This window comes from Schistocerca cancellata, chromosome 4, assembly GCF_023864275.1.
Source record: "Schistocerca cancellata isolate TAMUIC-IGC-003103 chromosome 4, iqSchCanc2.1, whole genome shotgun sequence".
NCBI lineage: Eukaryota > Metazoa > Arthropoda > Insecta > Orthoptera > Acrididae > Schistocerca > Schistocerca cancellata.
Genome location: NC_064629.1, coordinates 611,255,585 through 611,277,580, shown reverse-complemented (window position 1 = coordinate 611,277,580; position 21,996 = coordinate 611,255,585). Strand labels below are relative to the sequence as shown.

Genomic DNA, 21,996 nt, shown 5'->3' with positions numbered 1-21,996 from the left:
CTGACGAGGCAACCGTTGGTTGCGAAAGCTAGAATTTTGTGTGTATGTTTGTGTGTCTATCGACCTGCCAGCGCTTTTGTTTGGTAAGTCTCATCATCTTTCTTTTTATATACATATATATAAGTTTGAATCTATTATGCTGTCTGTCAGACAAAAAGGAGAAGTTATTAATCTGTGGCGATTTCATTGTAAACTTTCTAAGCAATTCTGATAGGAAAAGTGAACTAGAAGTGTTGTTAACAACATATAACTAAGAATCAGTGATCAGTTTCCCTACATGTACAGCTCAAGACAGTAGCACTCTAATAGATAATGTATTTGTACAGTACGAGAATGTGAAACTAACACGTACTTTCCCTGTGATAAATGGATTATCAGACCATGATGCACAACTGATAAACTAACAAAATGTAGCAGCTTTGTACAGTTCAGAAACCATTAAGTGAAAGTGTGAAGCTGGTCAACCTGCTATCTATAGAGCACTTCAGAGAAAGTTGAAGGAATGTTAATTGGGGAGATGTACTGAATTAGCCAAATGCAAGTGATAAATGTAGCACATTTCTTGATAAATTTATATCCCTTTTTGAATATTGTTGCCCCCCAAAAATTACTAAATTTAACACCAAACAGTTTTCAAAGAGACTGTGGATTACTACAGGCATTAAAGTGTCTTCAGAAAGAAAAAGAAAATTGTATGAGGTAGCAAGAATTAGTAAAGATCCAGAACTAATTTAACACTATAAAAGTTATTGTAACATACTGATAAAAGATGTCAGAAAATTAAAAAAATCTGTATATTTGGGACGAAATTAACAACTTCGTTAATAAAATCAAATCAGTGTGGAGAGTCAGGAAAATTAACCACTGGGGTATGTAGTATTACTATTAAGGAGAATGAGACCATCTTAACCAACAATACACTAAAGTATTTAACAAGCATTTCTTAAGTGTAGGTGCAAAATTGGTGAGAATAGTTCAAAAGAAAAGGCCGAGTACTACATAGAGGAGTCAGTTTTGAGAAATCCTTGTCAGATTAATTTTCATCTAACCCTTGTGAAATAAGGAAAGTCATTTAATATTTGAAAAACAAATGTTGTGTTGGAGTAGAAGACATCTCTAACAAGATATTAAAACAATGTGGAGCAGTTCCAGCTGATGTTCTGTGTCACATCTGTAATGCATTACTAACTCAAAGTATTTTCCCAGAGAAGTGAAAATATGCAATTATCACGCCTCTCTACAAAAAAGCGGACACCACAGAAGTCAATAGTTACTGGTCAGTACTCCTGCTCGCACAATTTTCAAAAATTGTAGAGAAAGTAATGTACTCAAGAGTGGTTAGCCATCTCAGCAATAATGGGATACTTAGTAAATCACAGTTTACTATAAATAGTAAAATGTCACCAACAGGAATTTTCTGTGACTTATCCAAAGTGTCTGATTGTGTGAACCATGACATTATGTTACAGAAATTATGATTCTATGGTATAAATGGAGCACCATATGAGTGGTTAAGTCATACATACAGAACAGGAAGCTAAAAGTTTCTTTGTATGGTTTAGTTGATTTAAGGAAGTTTCCCGCTTCATCTAACGGGGGTGAAATTACATTAGGTGTTCCATTGAGTTCGATCATGGGACCCCTTCTGTTCTTGATATATGTGAATGATCTCTATTCTTATCTGAAACAAGAAACTAAACTGACACTGTTTGCAGTGATACAAGCATCATTATTGGTCCAGCAAAAGAAACTGCAATAGAAAATGATACAAATAATGTCTTTGGAAAAGTTATTGATTGGTTTTCTGTGAATGGGCTTGCTCTGAACTTTGAAAAAACACAGTACATACAATGTTCTATGGCAAGGAGTACCATTCCTTCAATAAATATAACACATCAACAGAAGTCAGTAGCCAGGGTAGAGCAAACTAAGTTTTTGGGTGTACATATAGATGAGAATCTTAATTGGAGAATTCATATTTTGGATCGTCTAAAGTGACTAGATTCAGCAACTTTTGCAATCACAATAATTGTTAATTTTGAGGATATAGAAATTAGGAGGCTAATATACTTTGCGTACCTTCACACTCTGATGTTATATTGAATAATATTTTGGGGTAACTCAACATTTTGGCAACAAGTATTAACTACTCAAAAGAAAGTGATTAGAATAATGTATGGGGCTCATAGTCGCACATCTTGTAGGCATCTGTGTAAAAGGCTATGAATTCTTGTACATTTACTCAGTAATGACATGTTGCTCTCAATGACATGTACCAGTTTAAAATCAACAGTGACGTTCATGATTATAATACCAGAAGAAAAAACTTACACCATCCTCTACTTAACCTGTCTCTGACACAGAAAGCAGTAAAATATGCTGCTGAAAAACGTTTTGATAAATTATCAGACAAAATAAAATGTCCAACAGACAGCAATAATAGTTTTATAAATACTGAAATCATATCTCCTTGACGACTCCTCCTATACCATAGATGAATTCTCATGTGCATTTTGTGCCATTTAAGGGAATGGGCTACGCAATAAAAATTTTAAGCTTAAAAAAAAGGAAAAAAAAAGAAAAAAAAAAAAAAGAAAAACCTGATCCATATGTGCATTTCTTATGCCTTTGACACATTCCACATCATAATGGTTAGCGTGCAATTGGTCAATGGAACACGTAACTAATTAACTAACTAACTCCCTGTTATAAAATAATTTCTCTCTGCTGCATTCAACTGTCTTGATTCAAAGGCAGTAGGGCATTCTCGACCACCGACTTTTTGGCTCAAAACACCACGAGCATGGTTCGTTCGATGCATCACATGACAATATCAACTCCTCCTGATAGACTGGAAACACCAGCACTGGATTCAATGTTAATACCTTTCTTGATTCAACAAATGCTCCCCGACATTCCTCCAATCACACAAACTTAATACCTTTCTTCAACAATTGGGTAAGCTGCCTTGCAATATCAGCAAACCCCTTCACAAATTTCCTATTATAGTTGCCAGACCATGAAATGCTTTTACCTCCGCGGTTTTTCCTGGTACCAGAAAATCTTACACTGCTCGCACTAATACCGGATCAGCCCATGCACCAGCCTCACATGTCCTAAATAGTTGACTACTTTCAGCACAAATTCACATTCCTCCATACTTAGTGTCAAATGAGCTGCTCATAACCTCTTTAACACTTCGCTCAGTCACTGTTTGTGCTCCTGGATACTCATTGAAAAGACTATTACATCATCGAGATACACCAGACAAAGATGTGGTTTTAATCCTTTCAGCACTCCATCCAGTAAATACTGGAGTGCTGTCAGTGCATTTTTAACTCAAAAAGCATCCTTCTATATTGATAGTGTCCCCAAGATGTGGGCTATCCTCCTGATCAACTTCAAATTGATGGTATCCGCTTCTCTAGTCCATTGTCAAGAAGTACTGGCATTGTCCTAGACTATTTTATCATCTCTGCTATGTTCAGAATTAGCCGGGCATCTTTTGTACTCTTACTATTCAAACTGCAATAATCGCAACAAAAGCACTACTACTTTGAGCCATCCATAGAGACTTCTTGGACAGTCACAATTCCTGCCCCTCCCCTCCCCCCAGGCTACTACTCTTTTTGATTATACCATTGGCCAATTTTTGATTTATAAATTCCTCCAAAAACAATTGAGGTGATCATGGTATTCTGTATGGCCTTCGATATACCAGTGCTTCGTTCCCTGTCAGAATCCTGTGTTGTGTTACCAGCAAAGCAGGCAATGGACCTTGCGGAACAGGTAGATCCCGATATTCAAGCAACAGGTCAACCATCTGTGTCCTTTCTGTTCCCTTCAACTGCTTAAATTTCTCATAAAATACAGTCCAGAATCTCCAATGTAGCCAACATTTTTCTCCTCAACAACTTAACCTCTTAAGTGCCAAACTTATCAACATTGACAGGTACCACCTTGCCTCCATCCCACTCTTGGACGCGTACAATACTACGTTTCACCAAACAACACACTGCATCCAATACTTCACTATCCTCCATCCGTTCCACTACACACAACACATCACTTGATAAGTAAGGCTCCACATCCACCCATAGCAACTTCCTGCTGCCACCTGACACAAAATCAAGCAATTTACGTCTTAATGTCATTGTTTGCAGTCTAACTGGACTGTCATGCACACTAGATGCTCCTTCTGACAAATCAACATTGACTACAGCTTCTCCTAGTCAGAATGTCTTGCCACTACGCTCCACTATACGTCATCAGACAGCAGTTATGGCATAATGTTGATACAGAAAGCCTAACCTTAGGATCATGCTGTAAGCACTCACTCACATGAGAGACTACTTCCACACATTGCTTAAACTTGGTTGTCCGAGATGAAAAATTAATCACTACTGACCCCAGTGGTCATATATCACTATACCCTACCCCACACAACTTTTAACACGGCAGATTCTGATGCCTCCTGCCCACTAACTCTCAAGGCCACTGATTTATTCACCCCTGTATCTAACAAAACTTTATATTCCCTTCCATATATCACACCCGCTATGGCACATTCTGCCTCTGTATTCATTTTTATTGCCTTTATCTTTACTAGGAACTCATTCTGGCAGCTCCGGCAGGGTGTATACATGGACAAGAAATAAAAAACCCAGATTTCCCGGTTAAAAATACACTTTTTCCCACGTTTAAATACATTTCTTTGGAGGTGAAAAATACACTTCTCCATGACAAGTGACAATATACTTTCCCTTGAAGCTGTAAAAAATCTCAATCCTTTTAAAGGTATAGGTTTGATACACCAGCATGGAACTTCAGAGAACGAAAAAACGGGGGGGGGGGGGCAGGTTGGCAGGTCTGAGGCACCACGCCCATGAAAGACTTAGTGCTGGCAGCACATACAGATCTGTCTCGAACCTATAGCTGCTGCTACCAATTCCCAATTATCTCGCTGGCCAGAGTAGCTCTCACATCGTAGTGGTACTGCTGGTCTCCGGTGACGAAAAGTTATCCTGTCTCAAATTTCAGTCTTATTTATAAGTCTCTGATGCGCATATAAAACCTAGTACCTAGTCACATCCCCCATAAAGAGAGACTTGCCCTGGTGTGGTGACACTGACCCACTTGCTACACTGTTACTTCTGTGTGGTGCAGTTTACTGTTGTGCTTGGTTATCTTTATCTCACAATCCCCATGGATGCCTGTTATTGTGACCCACATGTCACCACACCATCACCTAAGGCCCACCACTGCTAATTTAATGCTCTATGACACCTTCCTCAGTACTTCTTATTACTTTTGCTAAAGACTTATTACTTTTGCTCAGAAACTGGGTAGTGACACTATACTATGATTAAAGGTAAAATGTACTGCTGAAGTAATGAAGGTCAGTCATCAGTCACGTCATTTGCAATTTTTTCACCATTCAGAGGTTGAGAATTCAACGAAACTAGAAATTCTGATACACATTCCTCCCTGAAAGTGATTTATCATGCCTATTGTCCTTTAGTCTTTTAATACTTACTGTAACATAATATGCCCTTGGTATACATAAGTAAAATATACCAATTTTTATCATACATTAGAAGTCTTACTCTATACAGTGTCTCAATTTGTTAGTGTAGCAACAGGGACTGTGTAATGTCAACACGGGTTGCGCAATGTTTTATGCAATGAGTGGTGTACCACTAACAACCATGTAACATGACATAAGAACAATCTTCATAAAAAGATCCTCGCCACCAGTGGCCGAAAGGACTGTCATGTCTTTTCAGTGACAATTAATTTCAAACTCAACAGGAATTGCTGTTATCAGTGAATGTAGCTCCATTGCAACCAGTTTACAAGCAAACATCACTGAGGGAACTGCATACAACTCACATCTGGAGCTTGGCATCCATCAAAAACCCTCTTTGCTTTCAGTGGCACATAAAGCTCCACGTCTTCAATGAGCTAAATGACACAATAATTGAATAACAGCTAATTGGAGACAAATCACAATTTTGCCTCTTGAAATGATGCAAGGCACTGTAACAGAGTAGGCCTAGCACAAGAGGGTTTGTTGCCACAGGCAGCCACTTTCTGTAATATGTTGGCATGACATGGACATAGCACACCTGTCAGTTGGTGACGAGATGTTTACTGAAACCAGAGACATGTCGTCTGCATCAGCCACACCACAAAACACTCACTCTGATGCATGTAAATACTGGCCATCAGAGTAGGCTGGACACTGGATTGAATTTGTGAGTCATTGAATCAGTGTCCGCCGTAGTGTTGGCTTCCATTGTGACGTCACTAACACTCCATAACCATCCTGATAGGAACAACTGCCAGCAGTCCAGCCACAGCATTGATGGGCTGAGGGTGGAACTGAGGCCACCCCAGCTGCTGAGCCAATAGGCACCTGCCAGTGTCAGACACTACCAGACAACTTCACCTATGGCAAAGCCTAGCTTTGTCACCTTGCATCATAGCTGAGCCAATACCACTGGCAGCCACAATGTATCATTGTGCTTCGAGCACTGACAACCGAGAGCACAATGTCTGTTGCCTCAGTGCCCACCTGAGATGGGCACAAGCCTTCTGTGAACCCTTTTTGGACATAACTATTTGCTGCTAAGGACAAAGAGCTGCTTGTGACTCTTCCTGCCAACCTCCACAGAGAATAGCTACTACACTCTCTGCAGCATCAAGTGCACCACATCATGATGAAGCATGTAACCTGCACTGTGTGGAGGGTGCTGTTCATGCCAGAGGTGGTTCTGTGATGTTTTAGGAGTGTTTTACATACCACAACTTGGGCACACACTTTCAGATTACAATGAATATGAACAAGTATGTTTATTTCAACATTCTCCTTTGACTTAAAGAAGAGTACACCGTAAATACTCACATATTTAGAAATGACAGCAGCTTTGTTCATAGAACAGCCTGCATTTGTTCTTAGTTTGATGAAAACTCGACACCTATCAGACCTCGACTGGCCCGTTAAATTGCAAAATATTACTCCCACAGAAGAAGTCTGAGACTATTTAGAACAGCACGTGAAACGTTAAAATATCCTCCCAGTTTGGTACGTTTGCAGCGAGATGTTCCAGCTCTGCCCCATGGAGCATGGGCACCCACGAATGTTTGTCAGCTTGCCTGTGGGCATACCTCATTTTGTCACATGTGTGAGCCATTCACCAAAACCTGTATATGGGCATTCAGTATGGGTGTGTAGGCTATGGACCAGATGCACGACTGCATGAGCTGTCTGCCTAACCCTGTTCATCTCTACCCACAGAAACCTCCTATGTGCAGGCACTTGAGTTTGAGCAGCTTAGGCTACAGGATCTAGTCATCAACGAGTTGCTTCAGCTGGGTATGGCATACCTGTAGAATCTTTAGAATCTTGTGAAACCGAGCAAAGAGCGGGGCTGAATAATCCCGTGGAGTGCCGGGGTGCTAATGAAATATCTTTCAATTGAAAATCAACAATCATTTAATGGCGAGAGTTTCACAGTCACTCCTCCTTCCCAGCACTGTTTAGCAGTGATTGTGCTGAGTCCGCACTGCTTGAAACTGCTAGGCGGCACATCAGTGTCCAGTGAAGAACTTGTGGGGTACAGGTCCTTGCACTGTCTGTTGTCAAGTGCCACAGCCCATAGGAGGTGCAGCAGCTGTGAATGTCTGTCGGAGCCTCAGCATTCTCAATGAGTGAAGGTGCACTTAGGCCCAATCCCAGAATACTGCACATCTCTGTCATCAGTTGTCAAGATGACGTGAAGGCGGAAGACTTAACTGGAACACGAAGGTCAGCCAGAGTGGCAGTCTGAGTGTACAGTTGGTAAGGAGGTACTTGTACCACCCCTGTAGTGGCAACAAAAGTTCTCAGTGCCCAAGTTGAACAGCTTGTAGGTTGTCACATAGGTTCTTCATTCATAGTAGATCAGCTGCCCCCCCCCCCCCCCCCTCCTCTATCAGTCACCATTGTGACTAGGAAATTTTCTTGAGACTGATTTTATAAAGTGTCACTCATGCAAAACTCAGCTTGCCCTTTTCTCACGATATACTGTGAACTATGGTTAAAGGGCAATAGTCAGATTCCACATTTCTACATTTCTGGGAAGCGTTTAACATGGAGACACATTGAAGGCTGTTAAAGAAGGTATGAGCATATGGAACAGATTCACTGATACGTGAGTGGCTCAACGACTTCTTAAGTTGTAGAACTCAGCACGTTGTCCTCGACAGCAAGTATTCATCAGAGACAAGGGTATCATTAGGAGTGCCACAGGGAAGTGTGAAAGGACTACTATTATTCTCCATACACATAAATGATTTCGCAGATAAGGTGGGCAGCAGTCTGTGGGGGGGGGGGGGGGGGGGTTGCTGATGATGCTGTGGTGTATGGTAAGATATCAAAGTTGAGTGACTGTAGGAGGATACAACAGGACTTGGACAAAATTTCTAGCTGGCATGATGAATGACAGCTAGCTTTAAATGTATAAAAATGTAAGTTAATGCAGATGAGTAGGAGAAACAAACCGATTCAGTGTTAATAGTGTCCTGCTTGACACAGTTATATCATTTAAATATCTGGGCATAATGTTGCAAAGCAAAACAAAATAGAATGAACGTGAGGATTGTGGTAGGAAAGGCTAGTGGTCGACTTCAGTTTACTGGGAGAATTTTAGGAAAGTGTTGTTCATCTGTAAATGAGACAGCATAGAGGATGCGAGTGTGACCAATTCTTGAGTACTGATCGAGTGTTTGGGATCTGTACCAGCTTGGATTAACGGAAGACATTGAAGCAGTTCAAAGGCAGGCTGTGAGGTTTGTTACTGATGGGTTCAAACAACATGCAAGTGTTACAGAGATTCTTCGTGAACTCAAATGGGAATCCCTGGAACAGGCATTTAAAGCAACAGTGTCTGACTGCAGAACGATTCTGTTGCCTCTAAAATACATTGTGCGTAATGATCATGAGGATAAGGTACGAGAAATTAGGGCTCATATGAAGGTATACAAACACACTTTTTTATTTGTTCTATTTGTGAGCGGAACAGGAAAGGAAATTACTAGTAGTGGTACATGGTACCCTCCATCATGCACCAGACAGTGGACTGCAGAGTATCGATATAGATGTAGATGACTGGCTTGCAGCTCAACCGTCTCCTCAATGGCCGGATGGCTGTGGACTTGCAGCACTGGATACCAAGTTGGCAGCAAGTTTCACCAAAGCATCTTGCAACTTAATAGGTTTCATCTCCCATCGGCATCCATGGTATGGCCTCCCACTGAGGACGAGCTTCAGGAGGGAGCAGATTTCACAACAAGCAATGATGTAATCCTCCCCACATTTGTGGTCAAATGTGCTCTAGTTTTCTGAGCCCATCAGCACTCGACTGCTCTAGTGCCTAGCTTCAGTGTTTCAGAATGTTTCTTTATGTGAAGTTTGCATACTGAAAGGTGTTCTTATGACATTTAGCCTCATTGCAACAGAGCATTCTGTCTGCCCTGCACTGTTGTCGAAGTGCTGAATCATCTGTTCTTGGCTTTCCTCTCGCATACTCTGACGAAACGAGCTCCCAGCTGATTTTTACTTTTGGCCTCCTGTGTTGACATTTGGTTGAGACATTGTTGTGTAGTCGGCAGACACGCCCCACTTAGCTACGTGTCAGTCTATTTCTAACAAAATTTTATTCCTCCACTAACTTACTATTTTACTGTGCAACAAGCAACAATACTGCACAGCTGGGCATGTGACTCCTTCCTTTATGTGAATGAACATAGATTTTTTACCATTTGATGTGCAATGGAAGAAAGGTTAAAGTTCGACAAGCTCATTTTGAGAAATTGGAGAATAGCTAAAATAGTAAGATATGGAGGACGTTCAAATTCCATTCATTCCAAATACGAGCTTAGTGTCTTAACTATTTCACTGGTTGGTTATATGGAAGATGACATATCAAACTACAAAATAATCATGAACTCATTCACAAAGCAAGTCGTGAAAGTGTAGTGTTGCCTGCTAGTGGAATTTCCACGGCATACAGTAATAAGAGTGTCAATTTATTTGGCTTAATAATGAGGCTTGGGGACAGTAGTTGCTCAGGATGCCACCTCATTCCTGGCAATCCCCATATGATTAGGGGTCCAGAAGAAGACTGACAAGTGGTTAGTATGGCCGAGATCGCATAAAAGATCATGCATGGTGGACACTGTTGGGTGTCTACTGATACCTCACAGTCTGCTCATTGAGTCACTGCATATCAGAAATTGATCATGATATTTCTTTCTAAATAAAACATGCGGTTCTTGCAACAGTAAAATAGCATGCGCTTGTAAGTCCTACTGCAGGGTTGTACAACTGTTGCCCCCATAAAAAACTCTCCTCCTCTGTTATCAGGCTGGGCTGTTACCATCCTTACTTTCACTTTCTACTGAACCCATCCAGTCCCCATGTTTAGCTGTGGCATATATCTTGATCTGTCACAAAATCAAACCCATTATACTCATACCACTACTCAAGTTTATCATCAGCACTGAGTGTGACACTGTCATCAACAAAGCAAGGTGATTCTAAACTTTTTCCATAAAGTTGAGCCCAGTTAACATCAGTGCAAAATATAGTAAATATATTCCACTGACCTTCTCATGAGTGCTTCTAATTTTGTCTGGGAGCTTGATCCCACGCAAACATACAATAACGAAAAGAAGTCCAAACACCAAGAAATAATTAATGTAGAGTAATGAATTTTGGTAATACATTTGTCTAGGTAAAATATATAAGTCATTAACATTGCAAGATATCAGGTTCATGTGAGTGCAAGAAAAGCAAATGTGATATCATGGTACATTAATATCTGGTAACACCAAAGGAAGAAAATATGCTTGCATTGTGTCATACAGGTACTGGATGTCAGTTTGTGGGATGGAGTTCCATGCCTGTTGCACTTGCTCTGACAATAAAGGATGACGCTGGAGTTGCCGTCCAATGATGTTTCCTATGTGCTTGACTGTAAATAAATCTGGTCATATTAACAGAATCTTCCGATGGTTCTTGGTAGAACAACATTATAATAAATGAAAAGCACCAGTTTGCTTTTGTTCTACAATATTACTTGTATTGTAAACCGGTTTTCGGCTTACAAGGCCATCTTCAGACATTTACTGAGTAAATGTCTGAAGATGGCCTTGTAAGCTGAAAACTGGTTTACAATAAAAGTAATATTGTAGAACAAAAGCAAACTGGTGATTTTCATTTATTACTAAATCTGGTTATCAAGCAAGCCAAAACAACACACTGACACACTGCAGCGCATGTTGGGTTACAACAGCAGTATGTGGGCGAGCATTTTCTTTTTGGGAAACACTCCCTGGAATGCTGTTCAGGAGTGGCAGCACACATGGTTGATCACCTGACTGACATAAAAATTTACATTTAGGGTGCATGGGATAACCATGAGAGTGCTACTGCTGTCATACTACGTCTAACAGATATACAGGGCTATTACAAATGATTGAAGCGATTTCATAAATTCACTGTAGCTCCATTCATTGACATATGGTCACGACACACTACAGATACGTAGAAAAACTCAAAGTTTTGTTCGGCTGAAGCCGCACTTCAGGTTTCTGCCGCCAGAGCGCTCGAGAGCGCAGTGAGACAAAATGGCGACAGGAGCCGAGAAAGCGTATGTCGTGCTTGAAATGCACTCACATCAGTCAGTCATAACAGTGCAACGACACTTCAGGACGAAGTTCAACAAAGATCCACCAACTGCTAACTCCATTCGGCGATGGTATGCGCAGTTTAAAGCTTCTGGATGCGTCTGTAAGGGGAAATCAACGGGTCGGCCTGCAGTGAGCGAAGAAATGGTTGAATGTGTGCGGGCAAGTTTCACGCGTAGCCCGTGGAAGTCGACGAATAAAGCAAGCAGGGAGCTAAACGTACCACAGCCAACGGTTTGGAAAATCTTACGGAAAAGGCTAAAGCAGAAGCATTACCGTTTACAATTGCTACAAGCCCTGACACCCGATAACGAAGTCAAACGCTTTGAATTTTCGGTGTGGTTGCAACAGCTCATGGAAGTGGATGCATTCAGTGCGAAACTTGTTTTCAGTGATGAAGCAACATTTTTTCTTAATGGTGAAGTGAACAGACACAATGTGCGAATCTGGATGGTAGAGAATCCTCATGCATTCGTGCAGAAAATCTGCAGTTCACCAAAAGTTAACGTGTTTTGTGCAATCTTACGGTTTAAAGTTTACGGCCCCTTTTTCTTCTGCGAAAAAAACGTTACAGGATACGTGTATCTGGACATGCTGGAAAATTGGCTCATGCCACAACTGGAGACCGACAGCGCCGACTTCATCTTTCAACAGGATGGTGCTCCACCGCACTTCCATCATGATGTTCGGCATTTCTTAAACAGGAGATTGGAAAACCGATGGATCGGTCGTGGTGGAGATCATGATCAGCAATTCATGTCATGGCCTCCACGCTCTCCCGACTTAACGCCATGCGATTTCTTTCTGTAGGGTTATGTGAAAGATTCAGTGTTTAAACCTCCTCTACCAAGAAACGTGCAAGAACTGCGAGCTCGCATCAACGATGCTTTCGAACTCATTGATGGGGACATGCTGCGCCGAGTGTGGGAGGAACTTGATTATCGGCTTGATGTCTGCCGAATCACTAAAGGGGCACATATCGAACATTTGTGAATGCCTAAAAAAACTTTTTGAGTTTTTGTATGTGTGTGCAAAGCATTGTGAAAATATCTCAAATAATACAGTTATTGTAGAGCTGTGAAATCGCTTCAATAATTTGTAATAACCCTGTATAGCCATCACTGGCACAGAGGCAGAACCAGCTTTCATCAGGGGGGAAAAAATGAGCTCTCATTTGACACAACTGAAGTTGCAAATGGCAGAGGTTTGAGGTCACTGCAATGCACACTGCAGGGCATCTGGCTCGGAGCTGTATTTGAAGTTACAGATTTGCAGCAGTTCGTTGTGTCACTGTGGTCCCAACTACTGTTCCAATTTCTGCTGTACATGTAGTATAATGCACCACAGCAAGATACCAAACATGACAGTCTTCCTTCTCTGTAGCACCACATGGCCATCCAGAGCACTGTCCTCCTGTGACCGTACCTTCCCATGACTACCATTGCCAGCAATCATGTATGGTGGCTATGTTGCTACCAAGTCTTTCTGCAGTATTGTGGAAGGAACATTCAGCTTCTCACAGCCCTATTACATGACCTCGTTACTGTTGATAACCTTGCAACACAAAGAGCTAGTCCAGATTGCTCTCTTTGGAAAAAAAAAAAAAAAAAAAGAGAGAGAGAGAGAGAGAGAGAGAGAGAGAGAGAGAGAGAGAGAGAGAGAGAGAGAGAGAAGGGCATCAAGAAAAGGCCCCAAGTTCAGTAAGGTCTGTCTGGATAAGGGTGTTCTGATCTTTGTGAGAGAATGGGGTCAGTGGACTGGATGAAGGAGACAGTTCCCAAGATATCTCTGTGGGATGAGGTGAATCTGCTGGCCAAGACAGCAGCGGAACTTTTCAAGACCATTAAAAAATCTTGGTTCCAAAACTACTCAGGGGTGTTCCCCCAGATACTCTTTTAGAGAAAGTATCGGCTCACAATCAGGAAGTCTCAACAAAGGGCTGGAGGACAATTAATCGCAAAGTTGGAACTGATGGCCAAACCCTTGTGGTGGACATAGAAGAAAAATCCTTGACTGCAATGTGAGGCAAAACCTAAAGCTCTATTTAGGGTTCTCACAGGTTACTGTTGGGATGACCACAGACATCAAAGGAGGTTATTGCAGGCTACTGTCATGGTGATCAAAAACAATGGCAACAAAGATGGCAAATTGTCAGCTGCAAGTGTTGCAGTACTGTAAGGGGCCAGCTATCCTTTTGAACTGCCTTCGTGAAGATTGGAGGTGGTTGTGGCCCTGATCCAAGAACCCTATTTATAATATAAAGGGACGGTGTCAGGCTTTGGAGGAACTGGAGGCAAGCTTATTTACTGTAGGAATATATATAAATCATTTACATTAGAAATGAAATTTCTCTGATTTCAGTGGCAAACTTCTGTTCTAGGCACTTAGAAATCATCAGAATGCAGCAACTTGAGGAAGAGAACATTAAGGACCTCACACCTTCCTATAAGGACAGTGTCCCCCATCCCAGGAATCGAGGAGACTGACAGACGGCTGCTTACAGCGTAATGAACAACTGCTGGTTAGTTGTAATTTCAGTGCCCAGAAGCTGATGTGAGGAAGTACTCATAATGATGCCAAAAGTATAGGTTTTCACTTTAATACCTATAGGAGATAATTTAGAGATCTTTAATTCGGGTAAGGAACCTACCTTCAGGGATAGAAGAAGGAAAGAAGTAACTGACGAAACTTTTGATATAATCTTAATGGGTAGTTACATCAAACAATGGCATATGTCAATGGAACAATCCTTATATGACCACATGTATATTAAGTTTAAGGTGGAAATGAGTTTTAAACAGACTACTGTCTATAGGAATCTTAGGAAAACTGATTGGGACTCATTAGTGGTGTACTGCTCGACAGTAACATTGATTAAATATCTACATACAACATTGCAAGTAACACTGCCAACCAATACGAAATAGAATGAGCATGCAGGAACAATAGTATGAAAAGTAAATGGTCGACTTCAATTTATTGTTGGGAGAATTTTAGGAAACTGTAGCTCATCTATGTATAAAGGAGCCTGCATATAGAACACTAGTGTGACCCATTTTTGAGTACTGCTCATGTGTTTATGATACCCATCAGATTCCATTAAAGGAAGACATCAAAAAGTGTGCTGCTAGATTTGCTATCAGTAGTACAATCAAAACATGAATTGATCTGACAGAGATGCTTCGTCAACTCAAATGGTAGTCCCTGAAGGGAAAATGACATTCTTTTAGTGAAATACTCCTGAGAAAATTTAGAGAACCAACATTGGCATCTGAGTGCAAAATGATTCTCCCACTGCCAATGTACATTTTTTGTAAGGATTATGAAGACAAGATAAGAGAAACTAAGGCTTGTACGGAGGCATATAGACAATGGTTTTTCCCTCACTCCATTTGCAAGTGGAACAGGAAAGGAAATGATTAGCAGTGGTAGAAGATACCTTCTACCATGCACCATATGGAGGCTTGTGGAGTACCTGAGTAGCCGTAGGTACGAGAAAGCCCTACACTCACTCTTATCTCAAGTTAAAATCCAGTAGATTTGGACGAAATGGCAAATCGAGTAACAGTTGCAATCATAACCTCATATTTAGAAATCTGTCCAATCACCAAGAGGTACACATATAGGAATGTAACTTGGTGGAATAACTATCTGTAACTGGAAAGAAAGCAGGTAAGAATGTTTAATACATTTCAGTCAGGCCACAATGACCGCTGCCATTTCCCCAGATGTATTAAAATTTTTCAACTTCTTCCTTGTGGCACCTGCTTAGGAGGAGGAGGATCCAAGCAGATTAGCATGCATTTCAAAAATACTGTCATCAATTCCAAAACCCGATTCTTCAAGCAGCCTCAGCATTTCTTCATCAATCAAACTGTTTCCCAAATTACAACAAACTTTTGCGATCAAGACAAGCACGGAAACACACTGCAACATCGGATGTGCAGCAACTATGAGCAGCAACTCGAATGTGTTAACTTTGCTGAAGGAAAGAACAATGGGCAAAATATCGTGAGGCAGTCCTGTTGTTAAGCAAGTGAAACAGTCATCCTTTGTAGTATTCTGTGAAGAGGTGGAAGGTAAGGCTGCCAGAGACAGATCGTAAGTAAATTAGGTCACTGTGTAAGACTCTAAGTGGTCCTCAAAACTGACTTTGCTGCAGTCCACCCCGGCAGATGATCCAGGCCAAGATTTAGCCCCTGTGAGGTACTGGTTTAGAGGTAACCAACAAGAGAGGAGAGAATCTGCGACAGAATGTTTGGATTTCAAGAAAATCCTGTGGGTCGTGGGAACATTTCAACTGTTCAAGTCACCAGGTCCAGATGGTATCTTTCTGGCTCAGCTGTAACAAGCAGGAGAGGGACAAATCAGATTCCTTGTAGACTGTTACAAGTCCGTTTAGCTGAAGAAGTCACTCCTAATCTTGGAGGACAATGAAAGTTATTCTGATTCCAAAGCTAGGGAGAATTCATCACACCAAGGCTAATGACATGAGACCAATCAGTCTGTCCTCCCTTCTTCTAAACACATTAGAGAAACTGGTTAACATGCATGTTAGGGAAGAAGGAGGGGTAGAGATTAGGGTTTAATGTTCTGTCGACAACTAGGTCATTGGGGACAGAGCTCAAGAGCAGACTGTTTTTTGTAAAGTATGGTGCAGGAAATATGCTGTGCCCTTTCAAAGGAACTATCCGAGATCTGACTGGAGCAATTTAGAGAAATCACGAAAAACCTAAACCTGGATGGCCAGAGGTAGATTTGAACTGCCATCCTCCCAGTTGTGAGTCCAGTGAGCTAACCACTGTGCCACCTCGGTCCAAGAACTGCATGTTAGGGAAATGAGATTAACTGTGGTTTCTAAACATGAAAACCAACAGACATCAACCAGACAAATAATGCAGAACAGCACAAACATTTTGGGAAGGTACAAAAAACTCTACAATTCCATAAAATGGAACTCTGCATCTTCATGGATATTAAGGGGGGTTTCAGCAATGTGATTGCGCCCATTGCTGTTCCAGGCCATGGCATAGTTCTTCATCCAGCCGTAATATCAAGCCTGGATGAAAGATAATGTCTTGTTGATATGCATTTTGTTTGAACTTCAAGAGGGAGTAAAAATGACTGGAATATTGCCCAAAGAAGTGTGCTAAAGTAAGGCTGAAGACCAACCAGAGTCTGTTGTCTTGATCAACAGGAAGCCACTTTACAGCTTTTGCAACACTACTCTCTCTCCATACTTGTCCCCAATGTGTTCCATGAAGAAGCAAGGTTTGGTCATTAGGTATATCTCACCATCCATTCTAGTACAGTCTAGATATAGTAGTGAGTAAAATTCTCTGTCAATACCATTGTACCTCTTTCCATGGCACAGCCAAGTGTGGGATCACTCTAGAACTCCCTTGTGAAGAGATTGCTGGGGTTTTGCAACTGCCAGCTTCAGTACCTTTGAATGGCTTCATGGCAGATTATTGGCCCTTGTGTCATCCTGAGGGCTCTCTCCATGGGTGCCAACCAGCCAGAGAAACAGCCACTTAGCATGGTGAGTTTTGCCCAGTCTCGATGGCCCAATAGGGTGGACACCTACTCCCTGGAATGCATAGAGAGTTTATAGCACAGACACCAGTGACAACAACTGTGTTGTCAGGGGGCTACAACTGTCCAGGTGCATTGCAACCACTCTACAATAGACTGACTATTGTGCTAAGTTTCGGGTCTGGCAGGTAGACTGCTTAGAAATGGGTGTCAGGGTGGTTGCATCTACATGCTCGCATTGGATGCCCTTCCCTGCACAATTCACACTTTGGAGAAATTTGGAAAAGAATGACAGTCAAATCTGCTTAGGGATCAAAAGAAGTTAAGGAAGGTACAAAGTAATTTATGGGGTTAAGAGAACAAAGTCAGAAGAAAGCCTAGGTAAAAGCCAGGTTCTCATTAGGAGAGGAGGCACAGATAAGAGTGAGTGGGAGAGTAGAATAGAAAAAAATAAACTTGAAAGATACAATACTATGAGGTAGAAACAGTGTAGGTAAGAGTAGGAGCATGTAATGGCTCATAGCCTCATGCTCAGCACACATATACTAAAAAAAGTTGTGGGCCTCCTTAGGAGAACCACTATATTACTTCCCTTGTTAGATATGCGGGAAGGTTTACATTAATATCATTTGCAAGGATTGTAACTTTAAAAAATTATTTGTAATGTCTGTGCAACTGCAGCAATAGCAATTGACTGTAAAGAACAATCTTAATTGGTTTTATGTATTGTTGTGAGCGCTTTTTGTCAGTAGAACATCAGCAGACAACTGTGAAACATAAAGATGGGTCATACAACATTTACAGCAGCATAATAATGGCACAATACAATAAAAAGTAGGAAAACAACTTTAATGCCTTACATTTGAGGCAACAGCTATGTGGTCATTGAGGTAATATTTGAGTGCTGAGCTGAACAGACCCTCACAATATGACATGAAAATTGATATTATTACTCAGTTGTAAATAAACAATGTACCACAGAGAAAAAATGAAGTTCATACTGTTTGAAGCAATTTCACTGTTAAAGATTCCCACAATGAGGTGCTGCTTTGACAAAATGATGAAGGGCCATTTGCACACAGTTCTCCAGTTACCTATATAAATGTGTGAATTCACTGGCATAGTGACCGCATGGACAACAATTAAAAGAAATGTATGGGGAGTACACCATAACAGGGTCATTTCACAGGACAATCTGCTAGAAGTGAAAAAGGACAAAACTTTTTATGTGGCTGCAACAAAGTATGAGTAGAAAAGTGAACTTGTCATGAAAACAGAGAATATGTTTTGGGGAAAATGATGGACTAATAGGTGCAAAATAGACTAAATTGTATACATGTTGGTGGTATGGATTCTGATGACAATGATAAAGATGATGACAACAGTGACATTTCCAATTTTTGTGAGGCTCAATCTAGATTTTCAATGATAGCAATAGAAAAAACTCAATTGCTTCTTTAAGAACCAGCAAGCAAAGCTCTAACGAATTACAAAATGAAATTCTAATAAGTAACTGCGTTGGGCATGGTACATTTGAGAATATTTTGGACATTCAACTAACATACATATAACAGTGGGCAACTGTGTTTGGAGGGCACCAATCAGTGTAGACATTTTGTGAACAAACTTGCAGACCCCTCTAGACATCTTCTCAGGCTTAGGGCAGTTCCTACAGTAAGCATACTGATAAATATGAATACTTTATGTTAATAATAATACTGTGTATGTAAGTACTGAAATAGGTTTCTTCCGTCATCATACACATTGCACTTGATTCATTTCAGGCAATATCAGTGGTGATGTTCTATCTTGTTTCTTCCTTCTGAGGGATTGTGTTAACTGTCTGCAAACGTCACATCAATTTTTTCCTTTGACACTGGTTTCCTTCACCAAAAGTGTAGCTGCTAGTGAGGATGCAGACATGACATTACATCACATCATCACCATATGCAAGGAACAGATAAGTAAGCTCCACTAGTGGTGATGTTTTAATTGAATAAAATAAAATGTGTATCATGACTAGCACATCCAACCTCACACTGAATGTTTCAGGCGCTGGTACCAAGCTATCCTCACAAGCGGTTGTAATCTGTCAGTTGATTTCAGTAATGTTTGCCAAGGGCTTTCTAATGTATTTACTGCAATTATGGTGATGCCACGCATTCGCATGATATACCATAGTTGGCATGACTTATGGAATGACCCTCATATAAACACTTTTTACAGTAGCAACTGATACCATGGCCATTCAAAAGAAGAATTTGATCAATATTCTTTTGAAAATATCAGTATTAAGAGAGTGTGTGACTGTGTCATGTTTGCAACTACATCAATGAATGCGTTTTTAGAATGGTGTGTAGTGTTGTGCTCTCAAGGGTGTCACAATAAACACCTGACTCCCTGGCACATTCCTGTTGGCCATATTCTTCGGTATAGTAGATTAGACACAAACAAGACTGATGTAATATGCAACCAACCAAGTGTGTTTTAGGAAACTCACAAGAAGTTACCCAATTACAGGCATCATTGTAGTTATTTTATTTGCATTTCATTTCCAGATATGATATTGATTAAATCACACGTAAAACTCCCAGATATGCTTTGTAATGCACTTGAATGTACTCACTTTGTCAACAAGGCTTATATATTTCTGTTTGCCTTCAGTTAGGTGGTTCTTTGCAGTGGATAACTGTTTCTTCAGTGCTTCAATGGTATCCATTTTGTCAACTTGTTCTTTCTTGTATTTATCAATTTTTTGGCGCTTCACTTCCTATAAGAAAAAGATAAATACTAAGTCAACTGATTCATCACCTCAAAGGAACATACATGCAGCCACATCACATTCTCCAAATAACTACAGCAAGCCATTTTCTGTAATGACAATATCATATGGAGAGTGTGTTCGCTACATACACTATGTGATCATAAAAGTATCTGGATACCCCCAAAAACTTACATTTTTCATATTAGGTGCAGCGTGCTGCAAACTACTGCCAGGTAATCCATATCAGCGACCTCAGCAGTCACATTAGACATCTTGAGAGAGCAGAATGGGGCGCTCCGCGGAACACTCAGACTTCGAACGTGGTCAAGTGATTGTTTGTCACTTCTGTCATACGGTCTGTACGGGAGATTTCCACACTCCTAACCATACCTAGGTTCACTGTTTCTGATGTGATAGTGAAGTGGAAACGTGAAGGGAGGACAGCACAAAAGCGTACAGGACCACCTCACCTGTTGACTGACAGAGACTGCTGACAGTTGAAGAGGGTCGTAATGTATAATAGGCAGACATCTATCCAGACTATCACACAGGAATTCCAAACTGCATCAGGATCCACTGCAAATGCTATGACAGTTAGGCGGGAGGTGAGGAAACTCTGATTTCATGGTCGAGCGGTTGCTCATAAGCCACACATCATGCCGTAAATTCCAAACGAGGCCTTGCTTGGTGTAAGGAGTGTAAACATTGGACGACCGAACAGTGGAAAAACGTTGTGTGGAGTGACGAATCACAGTAAACAATGTGGCGATCTGATGGTAGGGTGTGGGTATAGCAAATGCCCGGTGAACATCATCTGTCAGCGTGTGTAGTGCTAACAGTAAAATTCAGAGGTGGTGGTGTTATGGTGCGGTCGTGTTTTCCATGGAGGGGGCTTGCACCCCTTGTTGTTTTGCATGGCACTATCACAGCACAGGCCTACACTGATGTTTTAAGCACCTTCTTGCTTTCCGCTGTTGAAGAGCAATTCGGGGATGGCAATTGCATCTTTCAACATGATCGAGCACCTGTTCATAATGCACGGCCCATGGCAGAGTGGTTACACGACAATAACATCCCTGTAACGGACTGGCCTGCACAGAGTCCTGAACTGAATGCTATAGAACACCTTTGGAATGTTTTGGAACACTGACTTCATGCCAGGCCTCACTGACTGACATCGATACCTCTCCTCAGTGCAGCGCTCAGTGAAGAATGGGCTACCATTCCCCAAGAAACCTTCCAGCAGCTGACTGAATGTATGCCTGTGAGAGTGGAAGCTGTCATCAAGGCTAAGGGTGAACCAACACCATATTGAATTTGAGCATTACTGATTAAGGGTGCCACGAACATTTAACTCGTTTTCAGCCAGGTGTCTGGATACTTTTGATCACATAGTGTGTGTCAATAGCTCAGTCCCACAGTTAGGAAAAGGATAAATTGTCCCACAACATACCATTCTTAATGTTCGGCTAAGAACTATGTTTGATACATGGTTAGAGGCATAGAAGATGCCAATGATTTTTTCACAAACAAAATTAATATGATTAACCCAATGAAGATATTCATCCATGTACACCTCAAGAAATTTATATTCACCATATTCTGTCGTCAAGATACCAGCTACGATATTTACATTGGCATGATGAGAACAATCTGCTTCAAATGCCAGTAACCAAGATTTACTGGTCACCAAAATATGTTGTTACTTACATTACACCAATTGTTCAAAATTCATTATGGTTATGATATCTAGTGATCAACAACTAAATACAGTTTTCTTGTATTAAGTTGTTATGATATACTGATCCAAGTCTGCAAATATGAAGGTATCTCAAAGCTTTGCTCATCAGTAAAGAAGATGCACTGCTGATCAGCTCCTGTTCACAAAGTTAAACACTGACATTTGTAAACCAAGTAGACTTAATTCCAGCTTGAATTACACCATATGTACATCCTGACATAAA

General features: G+C 40.9%; 1 protein-coding gene across 9 annotated transcripts in view; it reads right to left on the bottom strand.

Annotated features, from left to right (window-relative positions):
• The window catches only part of LOC126183741 (spindle assembly abnormal protein 6 homolog), a 335,654-nt gene that overhangs the window by 140,497 nt on the left and 173,161 nt on the right, over positions 1-21,996 (bottom strand). For all 9 annotated transcript variants that reach the window (XR_007536801.1, XR_007536802.1, XR_007536803.1 and 6 more), the window contains one exon: positions 19,895-20,038. Coding sequence is in view for 6 of the 9 variants with exons in the window: in XM_049925950.1 (XP_049781907.1) it covers positions 19,895-20,038 (144 nt within the window). In the remaining 3 variants the exon portion in view is untranslated. The remainder of the gene's footprint in view (positions 1-19,894; positions 20,039-21,996) is intronic.